General features: G+C 57.0%; 1 protein-coding gene across 4 annotated transcripts in view; it reads right to left on the bottom strand.

Moving 5' to 3' along the window:
- Positions 1–326: 326 nt before the first annotated feature.
- GRK6 (G protein-coupled receptor kinase 6) overlaps positions 327–14,842 on the bottom strand; it is a 31,224-nt gene continuing 16,708 nt past the window's right edge. For 2 of the 4 annotated variants that reach the window (XM_043521218.1, XM_037906952.2), the window contains exons 8-16: positions 14,418–14,558; positions 12,314–12,504; positions 11,684–11,721; positions 11,412–11,501; positions 8,035–8,243; positions 7,204–7,341; positions 6,739–6,876; positions 6,299–6,433; positions 327–3,065 (exon numbers count right to left, since the gene is read on the bottom strand). In XM_043521218.1, the coding sequence (XP_043377153.1) occupies positions 3,060–3,065; positions 6,299–6,433; positions 6,739–6,876; positions 7,204–7,341; positions 8,035–8,243; positions 11,412–11,501; positions 11,684–11,721; positions 12,314–12,504; positions 14,418–14,558 (1,086 nt within the window). In that variant the 3' untranslated portion in view covers positions 327–3,059. The remainder of the gene's footprint in view (positions 3,066–6,298; positions 6,434–6,738; positions 6,877–7,203; positions 7,342–8,034; positions 8,244–11,411; positions 11,502–11,683; positions 11,722–12,313; positions 12,505–14,417; positions 14,559–14,842) is intronic. The other 2 variants (XM_037906953.2, XM_037906951.1) reach the window with 1 other exon arrangement.

Genomic DNA, 14,842 nt, shown 5'->3' with positions numbered 1-14,842 from the left:
TGCTTCTTTATTGTGATTGGCTCCCGGCAAGCAGGGGCAAGTGTTGGGGGAGGGGGGGGGGAAGAGTCAGGGGTGCTCACCTGGAGCCCACCACAGTCCCAGACTGCACGCCGGGGGTCTAATCACTGAGTGTTGGGGTTCTTAGGGACTGGCTTGTTTTGAAATGGGATTAGCTTGATTTTTGGCTTATTGTGAAAGTTGGAGAGCTAATTTACCATGTGTAAGTTGACGACTGTGCTCCTGGGCAGAGCAGCATAGCTCTCCCCGAGCAGGTTTGTGTACCAGGCTGCTAGGTAGAGACAGGGGGAGAAGGAGGAGGCAACGGGAAGAGTGTTGTGCTCACTGTATTCACCTCTGCACGGCAGCAGCAGACATGACAGAACTTACATTTAACAGAAAGGTTAAAAATTCTTTAAATATTCCCACCATCAGTGCAATGCAAGCGAACGATACCACAGGTCCGAGGAGCAGACAGCCCAGTGCACGGGGGAAGAGTCCCACTACCGCTAGGAACAAGTGTGCACTGTACAGGACACGAGCAAATGGATGGACCCCTAGAGCATGTCCGAGGGCTGAAGCAGTCCCATAGGGCCATGCAAGGCTCCAGCTGGGACGCCGTGCCCCTCTCCTTTGATTCCCCAGAAGGCACAAGATTTCCAGATGCTGCAAGGCTGTGTAATGGAAGAGAGTCCCATGGGGAAAGGGTGAGGGGAACTAAGCCTTTGGCACAGGTCCCTGGGGCTCAGCAGCCAGCTGGGCCCAGCCTGGAGGTGGTGGCCTGAGTGGGGCTGTTCCACTGAAAGCAGCTCAGTACCTCCGAGCAGGGTGGAGCTGCAGACACCACAGCTGGACACAGGCAGCAGGCTCGGCCCCACTGCCCTCTATGGGGCAGAGGCACATTCCTATGGAGTCTGCACAAAGCGAAAGCTACAGACACACTGGGCACCGATGGCCTCTGCCAGCCAGTGCAGCGAGCTGGACTCCTGCTGCAGCTCCTCCAGGGGACTACCCAAGCTGTCTGCGATGGCTCTCAGCAGCAGCCAGGGCACCCCACGCCACATGCAGAATCCAGGAGCTGGCCTGGCTTCCAGCTTTATTTGGGAAAGGCCACATCCTGCCTTGCTGCAGAGAGCAGCAGATGCTGAACTGCAGCCTCAAACAGCCGGGGTGATCCTGGCTCCCATCAGAGGGGCCAGAGGCAGTGAGTGCCAGGGTTAGCAAGGAGAAAAGGTGCCCAGCACGTAAAGGGGGTGAGGCGAAGCATTGACTGGTCCCATAGCTGGGCTTTTTAGTGGTAAATGCTTTGGCATGGTACTTTCCTGTGCCCAAAGGGCTGTGGGAATGTTTGCACAATGGACCTCCCCTCTAGCCTGTGCTGCCAGGAGACATCCTCCTGGGGGGGGCGTGGGGGAGGGGCAGCTGCTAAGCTGCCTCGGAAGCAGTCCCAGAAGGTCCTAGGGAAGATACTTTAGACACGTTAAGGTGCCAGAAGTGGCCAAGGGGCCCCTGCCCAAGACTTCCAGGGCAGAGCAGGCACAGCAGCTCCCCCATTGTGGGAAGCACTGTGCCCAGAGCCCATGGGAGGGGGAGGGGTAATGCAGAAGGACCCCCTCCCCCGAGAAATAAAAAACCTATGCATGATATATACATACATACAGACCTATATAAATATATCAAACCTGGGGCTTGCGAGACTGGCCAGCTACTGGAATGGGTCATTGGACCTGCTCCTGCCAGCTCCTGCCCTGGCAGCCCCACCATGTGCTGGGGGATCCCTCCCTCCCCGGTGGAGGGGAGCAGCGGGGCTGAGAAGGGGAGCAGCAGAAGAGCAATTCCAAGCAGCAGATTCGGAAGCATCCAGGTCTTCCCAGCCATGTGCTTTCCCCGAGCACAGCGAGGCCCTGCTGCACAGTGCTCCCTGGCGCAGGGCTTGCTGCTCACAGCCCAGAGCATCTTTCTGGGTCTACTTCGAGTGTCTCAAAATAGAGATGTGCAAAACTGTAAACAAATCCCATGTGGCAGGGCAGCTGCTACCTTGTCCATCAGGCTGGCGTGCTGCACAGCTGGGTGCCTGGGAGAGGCAAGAGGGTCCAGGCCCGGAGAACAGGCTGGGGTCTACAGCCGGCTGGGCTCTTCCTCACTGTCGCTGCAGTTTCCACAACAGTCCTGAAGTCAGAAGGGCAACAGAAGGGAGGAGAGGGAGAGAGGAGCACAGCAAGCAGAGGGTGAGCATGGGTACAAAACAACACGTCCCCAGCTGCCCTGAGCAGGGCGGGTCACCCTGCCCTGCAAGAGAAGGGACTCGGAGCCAGGGGAAGAGAGCTAACACCCTTGGGAGGGGAACAGACAGGGGAGTCCTTCCAGCAGGACCATTTCCCAGAGGACATGCCCTTGAGTGGAGGAACAATCCTATACTGGCCAGCTCAGCAGCTTGAGGTGGGACCTCACTGGCCTTGCCCAGACTGAAAACCATCGAGGTGCAGAAGACACACAGCAACCAGCTCACGTCTGACCCAATGGCTGCACCCCACACAGCACAGAGCCCCTTGATCACTGGGGGCCCACAGGCAGCTGGCTCCCTCAGCAGGAAGAGGGCAGGGATCTGGGCAAGGCAGCTCTTGGAGCCCATCACAAACAATCCTTGTGCCCTCAGGGCATATAGACCTATACAAATATCCCAACCCCTACAAAGCACCTGGGCTGGCGAGACTCAGAGCCCAGGATGGAGGTCAGTGGGTCAGCAGGAGCCTTTGGCTTCCTGGAGCCCCTCGCTGGGAGCAGGGCCCACAGCAGTGGTAATGCAGGGAAGCTTTGACTGAGCGGACAGCAGTGGCAAAGCCCCCTCTCACACTGGGGTGAGGCAACGAGAGTGCAGGGAAGCAGGGTTAGTCGCTCACGGGGTAATTAACACACACAAGCAGCATCTGCTCTGCTGGGGTGGGGAGGGTGGGGGTTAGGCACTGAAGGACAAGACGACTCTTCCCCAGGTCTTGCCATGTCCGCAGGTGAGTCTAGGCCACCAGGTATTTCCCTGAGCAGAGCAGCCAGGAGAGGGCTGCTCACCTCTGGAAAGAGAAAAGATGTGGCATGAGAGGCTGGTGAGTCACAACCAGGCAGGACCCCATGTTTGCTGCAGCTCCCGCCCCCCTGCCAGGTCCCACAGCTGGCTCAGAGCACTCCTGTGCCAGGACAGTGGGATAAGTGGCTCCGGCCAGAGGCTCTTATGAAACAGCACCAAAGAGGGACAGCCATGCTGAGAGCCTACGAGGGGAAAGCGGGAACCAGCAGAGGAGGTAGCTCGGAACGGGTCTGGGCCAGGCTGTTCTGACATTTACTTGTGCTCAGGTCACACAGCTGCTAGGCAGCAGCTCAGTGGCAGCAGCATGGGCTATGCCTGTCCCTGGATACAAACTGAGACTACTCCATGCCAGAGAACATGCAGAGACAAGTCTGCAGTGGTTCTGTGCCCACTGGCACCCAAGAGCTGTGCACCAAGCCGCATCTCTGCCTGCTGCAGGCTGAGCCATGCTGGGAGTCTCATTAACGCTGAGGACTCGGCCTGGCAGGATGACCCTCAGGAGTCTGTGCAGAGTCCTTCCGCCTGGGATGGGGGTACACAACTCAGACCCCGACCCCAACTACACAGATAGATCTGACCTGGCCACTTTTTCCTCCCCTCCACCTCCCAAAGCCAACTGGTCCAGTCCCTGGGCACCTCCATCAGTGACGCTCCCTTCCCAGCTTTCATGGTAGCCCCTCCAACCCATTCAAGATCAGCCCTCTGACCTGGGGCTTTGACTGTGCCCCTCCCCTGGCCCTGCACAACACCCACTTCAAGTTTCTTGTCCTCACCCATCCAGGCCCTGCCTCCCTCTGCTCCTCCATGCCATCTGGCCTTCTCTCTGGTGTCATTCCCTTGTCAGGTTTGCTACCTTGCCCCCTTCCACTTGCTCCTCTCCACCTTCTCCACTGCCCCCTTCTGCATGGGACACCCTCCCTGAGCTGGTCTGCAAGGCCTCGCCCCCAACTCCTGCTGCAATGCCAACATAGGCAGGAGAGGGGATTGGGCATTCCAGTGCAGTTAGAACCACCCACCGTCCCTAGGACTTCAGGGCACCACACCCCAGCCCAGCCCGCCCCCATCTGCCACATGCTTGGCGTGTGTTTCAGACCAGACTGAGCTCTTCAGGGCAGCGTCCTTGTCTCTCTGGCAGTACCCAGCACAATGCACGCACAGCCTTTGGGCACTGCTGCCACATGCAGGGTAAGAGCTAACGAGTGGGGTGGAGAGGGAGTTTGTCATCCTCCAGCACAGCACAGATAGCGTCATGCAGATAGGCTGGAGCTGCACAGGGAGGACGTGTGCGTCTCCAGCAGGAGCCGAACAATCTCCCACCCTCTGGAGGGATGAAGGCTCTTGTTGATCTACTCTGGTAGCAGAGATACACGCAGGGGCCCGAGTCCTGCTGCCCCACAGTTTCCCCTTCCCATCCCCTCAGATCAGACGGGGTGCCCCCCAGAGCCTGGAGCAAACAAGGCACACAGAGAGGCCCTGAAGGAAGCCTGAGGACAAGCCAGGCTTATGGGAAAAGCCTGCTTTTATTCAAGTTTCCAATAAAGGCAAAGCCCAGGAAGTGACAGTTGATGGCTTGTGCAGACTGCCTGGAGAGCATGGGAAAGCCACAGGTTCAGGGCAGGGGTGGGGAAACTACGGCCCAGGGGCCACATCCAGCCCTTTTTAATCCAGCCCTCGAGCTCCCATTGGGGAGTGGGGTCCAGGGCTTTCCCTGCTCTGGCGCTCCAGCTGGGGGCTTTCCCTGCTCTGAGCGTGTTGTGGCTCCACATGGTTCCCGGAAGCAGTGGCATGTCCCCCCTCTGGCTCCTATGGGTAGGGGCAGCCAGGGGCTTCACATGCTCCCCCCGTCCCAAACACCGCCCCCGCAGGTCCCTTTGGCTGGAAACGATGGGTAATGGGAGCTGCAGGGACGGCACCTGAGGACGGGGCAGCTCGCCAAGCCACCTGGCTGTGCCTCCGTGTAGGATCCGGAGTGGGGACATGCTGCTGCTTCCGGTAAGCACCACCTGGAGCCTACGCTCCTGACCCCCTCCCACACCACAACCCCCTGCCCCAGCCGTGATCCCTCTCCTGCCCTCCGAACCCCTTGGTCCCAGCCCGGAGCACCCTCCTGCACCCCCCCAACCCCTCATCCCCTGCCCCAGCCCAGAGCCCGTACCCCAGTTGGAGTCCTCACCCCAACCCCCTGCCCCAGCTCAGAGCCCCACTCCCACATCCTGAACTCCTCATTTCTGACCCCATGCCAGAGCCCACTCCCCCAGCTGGAGCCCTCACCCCAACCCGCAATTTTGTGAGCGTTCATGGCCCGCCATATAATTTCCCCGATCCAGGGGTTCGAGTGGTTGTGTCCACATGAGCAGATCTAAAGTAGGGCCTCAAATGAGCTGAACTGCCCTGACCTAGGGTTGGAGATTACTTGGCAACAGTGCAGTTGGCTGCAGCTGGCATTGTCTTTACAGATGTCATAGGGCTAGGTGCACAGGACCATGCGAGGACGGAGTCAGTCTCAGAGGACTGGAGGTACTGGGCCACCTCTTGCAGAGGGAAGCAACAAGTCTCTATGCTACAGACACGTATCGTTTTCAGACCAGGGAGTATGGATCAAGTGGGAAACAAGGGAAGAACAGGGCTCAGCAGAGAAGAGACAGGGCTGGACCCCTGCCAGACCAGTTCACCATTTCCTGGGCACTCCCCTAGCGAAACGCAAGCCCAGTCAGCCCAGCACGAGCCGACATGATCAGGAAGTCTGCAGGAGTACGAGTCTCCCCACCCCACCATCAGGCCGTGTGCACTACAGGGATATCTGTGCAGGGCAGCAGCTTACTTGGAGATGTCAGGGCTGGTAACTCCTGAGGGGGACAAAGCTCCATCAACTGCAGGCCTGAAAATCTGGGGAAAGGCGAGTGCGCTACAGGCACCGGTGGACACAGCGGAGGGCTCCAGCCCTTAGGGAACACGGCAGGGAGGCCAGAGGACCTGCCCGGCTCTGAATGCCCAGGAGAGGCACTCCGCTGGCACTTCAGAGGAGTGTGGCTGCCCTGGAAACTGGCCCCATCATGCTGGTGACCAGCTGGGAGACATTGCGCCTCTGGTGCCCCCTAGTGTCTGGCTCCTGCCATTGACTCTGCTGGGTGGGGGAGGGGGAGAGCGTGCTGGCAGTCTCAGTGCAGAGGGAAGGTGGGTGCCATCCCCAGAGGGCCCGCTCCCCACTTGGGGGTTTACCTGTCTGCTGAAGAGGCGCTGTAGCAAGCCCTTTTTGGGCTGTGGAGAAGGCTGTCCTTTCCAGTCCAGGTCAGGGGGCACTGTGCCATCCAGGCTAAAGACATTCAGCTCCTTGAAACACTCGCTCTCAATCATCTAGGAGAGAAACGAGATGACTGCAGCATGAGACACTCACCCCCCTGCCTCAGCAGACAGGACCCTGGGCACTGGAGACCCGCTGACCGGAACAGCCCAGAAAAGCCCCTACCTACCCCCCCGAAGGCTAATCACACAGGGCACAAGAGACTGCCAAGAACCCTTCACTCAGTCACTGCCCGGAGGAGCAGGGTCACTGGGCTCTGTTGGCCCCTTCTCCAAGGCCTGGACCTAGTCAAGCGCTGTGCTATGGGAGGCAGCCCTCCCTGCAGAGCAGGCGCCCTTTGTGCATGAACCCCCCCTACCTCGTTCTGCCACGGGATTGGCACACTCCCTGTAGCAAACTTCTGGTAGAAGTCATTGTCTGTGGGCTCCAGCTCCACTCCCTTCACCGTGGAGAACTGCTCAATGTCCAGCACGTCCTTGCAGTAGATGGCCTGGGGCTGGGAGAGAAGCAGAGGCAGCAGTCACAAAGCAGCGGAGCCGAGCCCCATGGGCCCTGTCAGAACTCCCACCATTTGCCAGGCAGTTCCCTTCCCACCTATGCCACCCATTCCAACAGCATCCCTCACATTGGGGAGGCTGGGGCAGCTGCTCCAGAAACACCCCAACCAGAGTGGGGAGCAGGGGGACCCCCTCGTTAGTAAGTAGCTACAGGGCCCCTGCTCACCTGGGAAAAGATCCGCACAAATGGGACAGAGAGGTAATGTGGGAGCAGAGCTCCTCCCCACAGGGCCACGGCCTCTGATCTGCCCAGGAACAACACTTACGTCTGGTTTGAAGGGGGGGTCCAGCATGCCTGCTTCCAGCCTCTTGAAGTTCAGGTGTCTGAAAAGAGGGTGCTCCTTCACTTCCTGGGCTCCAGCTCCTCGACACCCCAGCCGCTCCCCAGGGTCTTTGCACAGCAGCTGCAACACAGCGCAGCAGGGTGAGAACTGCAGGCAGAGGGCAGGACCCTTCCACAGAAGCCTGGGGAAGAAGATACCTGGAACAGCAGCACCTAGCCTTGGTCTACACTAGGAGCTGAGGTCGAATTTAGGTTGGGCTTCTGAATGACCTGTCAGAGGGCAGGCTCTCCAGCCAGGCAGGTGCTAGGGGGAGTCAGTGCACCCTGCAGCCACCCCACATGCCTTGTTTTTGGATGCCAGGATGCAACTCCCCCCATCCCCCACCAAGTTCAGGCAGCAGGCTGTGCCTGCAGCCTCATCCCCAGCCGACTCGGCTGGGACCAAAGGTACGTGAGCAGCGTTAGCTGAGCGAAGGACAGCGAGCCTGGACACTGCTGCTCTGGCATCTGCAGGGCAAGGGAGGAACTCAGATATAGGCGTGGACTTATTTTTCCCCGGGGTGCTCCACCTAAGGCCCTGCTCCCACCACCCCCTCCCCCAAATCCCTACCCGCACTCCACCTCTTCCTGCCCTCGCCTTGCCCCCGCCCCCAAGGCCCCCGCGCTGCTCTCCGCCCTCCCGCAAACCCCTCCTCGAGCTGCCAAACTGCTGTGGCTGGTGGGTGCTGAGCTCCCGCTATTTTTTTTCGGTGGGTGCTCCAGCCCTGGAAAACCCATGGACGCCCTGGGCACCCACGGACTCAGGCATTGGTACCATGGAGCAGAGGGAGCGAGCGCCAGGCGAGAACTTCTCCGAGTACTCCTCCTGTACATCCTTCACCAGCCGCTCCACCTCCTCCCGCTTGATCTTCTTCTTCCTTTGCTGGAAGGGAGATTGGCCCTCGATCATCTCATAGACAAGGCAGCCCAGAGCCCACCAGTCGGGACTGAATGTGTAGCGCTCATTCTTCACTACTTCGGGAGCTGCAAGGGGGCAGGGCAAACGAGTGCAACATGAGGATGGAACACGACCCACGAGGGCAGAGGGTGAATCTAGCCTAGTCAGAGAAGGGCTGGGAATGGCTCAGGCAGGAGAGCTGGGCAAGGGCTCCTTCCAGGCTGCCAGCTTCTAGCCTCCTCCACCTCTTAGTTCCAGGGGAGAAGAGCTGGGGAATTGCTATCAGGTCAGTCCACAGGTGCTGGAACTAGGGCTATGGCACCCCTGGCTGGAAGCGGTTTCCATCACATACAGGGTTCACAGTTTGGTTCAGTGGCTCTCAGCACCCCCACTATACACATTGTTCCAGCCCCCATGGGTAAGTCCCGGAGCCACAGCTAGGGAGCTGGCTTGCTCTGTGGCACTGGCAGATTCTGAGAATGAGTGGCGTGGTCAGGGGTGGGCACAGCCCCAGCCTTGCCTGTGTCTGGGAGGACTCTCAGGAAAGAGGAATAGCCACGAGATGGAAAGGGTGATTTTTGTGACCAGTCAAAAATGAGAGGAGACCTGTCCAGCCCTAAGGCTGTGCAGCCACAGCTGTCTAGGCAGGATCTGCTGTGGGAGGCCTGGGGCGGGCTGCGCTCAGCATGTCTGGGCTGCGGGTCGAATAGGCCAGGGGAGGCTCAGCCTCCCCTGGCATGGCTGCCGAATGCCTGTGGCAGGGTTTGCTTTATTATGCCCCATTCAGGTTCCAGGGCGGCTGAGGCAGCACATACTGCTTCCTCAGCCGCCCCGGACCCTGCATGGGGCACATCAAACGCGTCCTCCAACAGACCCAGCAGGCTGGGGCCAGGAAGGGGAGGCACAGGGAGCTTCTCCCGCTCCGGTGGGGAGCACTCAGGGCTCCGGGCAGCCCAGGGCTTCTCCAGCCCAGTCGGGGGAGAGCTCAGGGCTACTCTGGATGGGGGAGGGGCTTGTGTGTCTGTCTGTCTGTCTGTGGGCTCTGGCCATGGGGAGGGAGTGGGTGGAGCCGGGGGCTCATCTCCCCAAAGGGGGGCCCCACCTGCCCCCCATTGCTGTGTGCCACTGCTCAACTGCTATATGTTACCATCGCCTTTAGTAGGTGGGACGCTGTATGGAATATGGGTGACCGCTTATACTAGAAGATACCCATATTATATATGGCAATGAATCTTACCAGATAACTTTTCCACTGAGACCTTACATGGTTATGATTTGCTAAGTATGATAATCTTGTTTATAGGTCTGTATCTTTGTATCATGAGTTATAAGTGTGTGATATACACCTACATCTCAAACCTGTGCTGTGTGTCTGGGTGACACCCCTAGGCAACTTGACATCAGCACTATCTAGCCTGTTGGATGGCCCACCAAGGGCAGTCATCTGTACAATGAATCCACTGAGAGAAGCCAGGGGCTACACCTATGAGTCAGCAGGACATGTAGGGACATGCCTATGGACAGAAGACTCCAAAAGCTTTTCCATGCCCATGTGCTGGGAACTTGCCTCTGGGCCAAAAGATGTACAAGCCACATGGCAAAGGATATAAAAGGCAGCTGCATCTTCTCCATTTTGTCTTCAATCCTGCTTCTCACCTCTGGAGTAACTTCTCTACAAACTGAAGCTTTGAACAAAGGACTGATAGACCCATCCAAGCTTTGGGTGTGTTCCAGAGGGACTTTACAAGCCAGCAAACTCACCAATGTGGCTACGAACCCGATATATGGACTCTGAAGTCATATGTATGTATCTGATAGTTGTTAGAAGAGAGCTTCAACCATTTCTTTCCTTTCTTTTATTATAAATCTTTAGTTTTAGATACTAAGGGATTGGCTGGCAGCGTGGTATTTTGGGTCAGATCCAAACTAGTACTGATCTGGGAATGTGGCTGGCCCTCTGGGGATCAGAAGAACATTTTGTACAGTGAATAGAGTTTTAAATAACTTCTCACTTTACTGGACCTATTTGCTAATTAGGAGCCAGAGACTGGAATGCAATAAAGGGGGCTGTGTGGTTTCTTTTTTTGGCTTCTTGATAACCAGTGTTGGGGATCAGAAGCACAGTTTGTGACCGACTGGTGAATCTAACTACAGTATTAACCACTATTTTTGGGAGAATCTGCTCTCATTCTTGCAACCTGCGCCGACTTTGGCATTTTCAGTGTGGGCCACACTAGGCACCTCGGGTCACAGGAGGGATGTAGAATCAGTGCCTACAGTGTTCAGCTCCAAGGTCTCCAGTCTAGTTTTCAGTCAGCACGCACACCATCCCCTCACTGAACCCAGCTGAGGATACCAGAGCTGTTATGATCTGCCAGTAGACTCCTAGTTTTGGGCACCCCTGCTTCTGTCTCCCGTTTTCATTGGGAGCGTAGGGGAGCTGTGTGCGCAAAGCACCATGTCCCCATGGTTACGCAATCCTTAAGGACGGCTAGGATTCTAAATCAGAGATTCCAAGGGTCTTCCAGGGCTCTGTCCACAGACACCTACCTCAGAAGCAAAGCCCCCAGTCTGCTCCCAGTCATGGAGCTCTGGCTAGAATGCAGCCCAGGGTGATGAATAGAGTGACACTGTATAGGCCAATGGTTCTCAACCAGGGGTACATGTACCCTGGGGGTATGCAGAGGTCTTCCAGGGGTACATCAACTCATCTAGAGATTTGCCTAGTTTTACAACGGGTTACATAAAAAGCTCTAGCAAAGTCAGTACAAACTAAAATTTCACACAGACAATGACTTGTTTATACTGCTCTGTATACCGTACACTGACATGTAAGTGCAATATTTATATTCCAGTAGATTTATTTTATAATGATATGGTAACAGTGAGAAAGTTGGTCATTTTCAGTAAGAGTGTGCTGTGACACTTTTGTATTTCTATGTCTGATTTTGTGAGCAAGTAGTTTCTAAGTGAGATGTAACTTGGGGACGTGCAAGACAAGTCAGCCTCCTGAAAGGGGACAGGAGTCTGGAAAGGTTGAGAGCCACTGGTCTAGGCAGTCACTCTAGCCATCTCTCTGTGGCCAAAGGCAGGTTGTTGGAGGCCATAATTTAGGCAGGGTCTCTATGGTCAGAAAGGACATTGTGGGGCAGGGCAAACTTTGGAAGAGGGAGGTATTATGCAAATTGAACACATTTCAAATCTGGAAATCAGGGCACAAAGCCTCCAGATTTCCTGTCGCAGGAGATACTCACCCATGTAACCAACTGTCCCCACGCGGCCTTTGATCGTCTGGCCCTCGGGCACGTGCACAGCCAGCCCCAGATCTGAAATACGGATGTGACCTGAATATGGGAATAACACCATTAGGAGCTCATGAGCTGACTGGCTAGGCCATGGCTACTGGTAAGCACAAAGTAGCCCTGATTCACACAAGGAAATGAGAGAGGCACCCACAGTCCAGGCACAGGGCCAGAGCACCGCCACACACTCCTGGCTCCTCTCCCACCTGCAGCCCTCGACTCACCATGGTCATCCAGCAAGATGTTCTCTGGCTTCAAATCCCTAGAGTGGGAGAGAGCAGATTCTATTAGACATGCCCTGGAGCAGCAAAACCCTCAGCTCAGCCTGGGACAGTCCTACAGGCAACATCCCACCAGGGCAGTGCCTGCTACTTCAGTCTGACTGTCTGTACAAGCCTAGTGCAAAGCACAGATATTGCATTTCATGAGCAGATGGGATGCAGCTCCTACCCCACAGGCAAGGAGCACAGCCTTCCTACAGTCACATCCCCATCACCAGGCGAGCCCAGCACAGCTCCTGTTCCCCTCTTTTCATGAGGCTTGGAGTCTGAGCTGTCAGCCACAGGGTGAAGTGAAAACCACTGGGCTGCTTCCCTCTTCTCTTGTAGAGAGCTCATCCAAACCCATCCAGAGCAGGCTTACAGCCAGCCTTTCCTCTAAGGCCTTCCCCGCTCCCATTAACTTGGGTTCCAGGGTGACCCTCATGGAGGATTGGGAGGGAACTAGCTGGGAGAGGCAGAGCTCCCCGGAGCCCTCTTGCCTTTGCAGCTAGTGAAAGAACCAGCCCCACTAAAGGACATATTGTGTAACTGTGAGCCTCTACTCCCACCACCATCACAGGAAAGCTCACTCACCTGTACACTATCCTCTCCCGGTGCAGGTCCTCCAGGCCGCAGCAGATCTCAGCTGCGTAGAACACAGCCCGAGGCTCCTCAAAGCCAGCCTCACCCATATGGTAGATGTGAAACTTGAGGTCCCCTCCATTCATGAGGGTCAGTACCAGGCAGAGAGCATCTTTAGTCTCGTATGCATAGGCTAAGCTCACCTGCAAGACAGGGCAGAAAAGCTGTTAGAAGACAACAGAGCTGCTGCAGATAGAGGCCCTGGCAGGCACCATGCCCACCCAGGCAGCCAGCCAGCCTTGGACACAGCTGCCTGGGTGGCAAGGTTAGAACTGTTTCATATCCCCATCACCTATCAGACACATTGGGGATTATCTCTTGGGAGGGGGCTTTTGCACCCCTCCCATTTTTCTGGCTTCACCTGCCTTCCAGCTGTGAAGCCCTCAACCAGCCAGGGCAGACACTGCAGAGAGGAAAACCATTCAAATCCAAGTCTCCCATAGGGCAGTAGCTAGTGGGTCCAGCGAGGCAGATCCTCAGCTCACCGGAGATTCCCTCTTCACTGCACACTGAAAGGGAACTGGCTGCATTGTCTGTGCAAGGAGCTAGGAAGTCTCCAGGGAAGAGATCAGAACCGAAGCTGCTATCCAGCTAGGACAGCAAGACACCTGGACAGGAAGCAGCTGGGTGGAAGCACTTCATGCAGGGCCCTCACCCCAAAGTTCTCTCTGGTGGGAACTGTCACACCGCTCAGTGCCATGTGGCCAACACCTCCCTACAGCTGGAAGCAGCAGTCCCCACGCTACGCATTGCCTGCTCCACCAGGCACAGGATCGTGCGCCACAGTTGCTCAGTAGATCTCTGCCACACACCCCCATCGAGCTGCAGCAAGTCAGAGGTGGGGCTGGCTGCAGCTTGCCTCCTGCATAGGCCAAGCTTTCCCTTATAGCTGTAGCTCACGAAAGCTTATGCTCAAATAAATCGGTTAGTCTCTAAGGTGCCACGAGTCCTCCTTTTCTTTCTGCAGACTAATGCTGTGACACCATCCAGCCTGTAGGGGGAGCTCCATCACTGTGCCCTGTTCAGCAAACAGGGCTGAATTCTGGTATCTGGGCCCACAGCAGGGGCGTGAAGATCAGCGGGTCCTCTGGATTGTCTAGGGTTGCCAACTTTCTAATCACAGAAGATCCTGCCCCACCCCTTCTCTGAGCCCTCCCCACTCACTCCATCACTCACTCTCTCCCACCATCACTCACTTTCACTGGGCTGGGGCAGGGGTACAGGAGGGGGTAAGGGTTTTGGAGTGCAGGAGCGGGCTCAGGGCTGGGGGTTAGGGTATGGGAGGGGGTCTGGGCTCCGGCCAGGGGTGGGGATGCAGGCTCCGAGAGGGAGTTTGGGTATGGGAAGGGGAAAGGGGTTTCCAACCTGAGGCATAGGATTGGGGTGCAGGAGAGGGTTCAGGGTGCATGCTCCAGCCAGGCGGCGGTGCTTACCTCAGACAGCTCCCAGTTGACAGTGCAGCCGGGCTAAGGCAGGCTCCCTCCTGCCCTGGCTCCACACTGCTCCTCGAAGCAGCCAGCATTTCCGGCCCCTAGGCGGAGGGGGCTCTGTGCGCTGCCTCTTCCCCCACAGCTCCCATTGGCCATGGTTCCTGGCCAATGGGAGCTGTGGACAGCAAGTGAAGCTTCCCTGATCACCCCTGAGCCTAGGGGCTGGACAGGTCACCGCTTCCGGGAGCCACGCGGAGCCAGGGCAGGCAGGGAGCCTGCCTTAGCCCCGCTACACAGCCAACCAGACTTTTAACAGCCCGGTCACCGGTGCTGACCAGAGTCGCCAGGGTCCCTCTTTGACTGCGTTTCGGTCGAAAACCAGACACCTGGGGAACCCTAGGGTTCCCCCGAGCAAGGCCTGCACCCTCCTCAGAGCACTGCTGCCATGCCATCTCATGCCCAGCCAGGGAGATGGCACATTTACAGTCCAGCACTGGGGAAATGCAGCACTAGGACCCACACAGGCTCCTTGTGCAGCCCCACTGCAGTGCAGAGTATGGGCCACAGGTGGGTCAGCTGCCTCTCAGCCCCTTAATGCAAAGTTAAAGCAATTCCTATGTACTTACTACAAACCTACTGTTCACTTTTTCCAGGATCTGCTTCTCGTTCAGGGCCATGGACTCCCCCTTCCGCTTTTTAATCCGCTTCTTCTCCAGCTTCTTGCAGGCATACATCTTCCCGGTGGCTCGCACCTGGCATGCACACACCTGGAGGAAGCCAGCAGGCTCAGCTTGCAGGCCAAACCCTGCCCCTGAACCCAGCTGGTGAAGGCTCAGGGATCAGACTCCACCCCATCCAAACTGCTAATATTAGTGCCATGCACTTCTGGGTCTGCCAGCCAAGCCACCAGACCAACTCTTTTCCTGGTGTGGGGCTTATATGGTTCTCCCTGGCCTGCTGGTCTCTGATCATTGGCCAGTGTGGCCTGCCCATCTGACTCTTCTGGTTATCTACTTCTACCAACTTTGAGCTGTCCCCTTGCGAGCACATG

Source organism: Chelonia mydas, chromosome 8 (assembly GCF_015237465.2).
Source record: "Chelonia mydas isolate rCheMyd1 chromosome 8, rCheMyd1.pri.v2, whole genome shotgun sequence".
NCBI classification, from domain to species: domain Eukaryota; kingdom Metazoa; phylum Chordata; order Testudines; family Cheloniidae; genus Chelonia; species Chelonia mydas.
The sequence above is the reverse complement of the archived record's forward strand: the minus strand, read 5'-3'. Positions and strand labels throughout refer to the sequence as shown.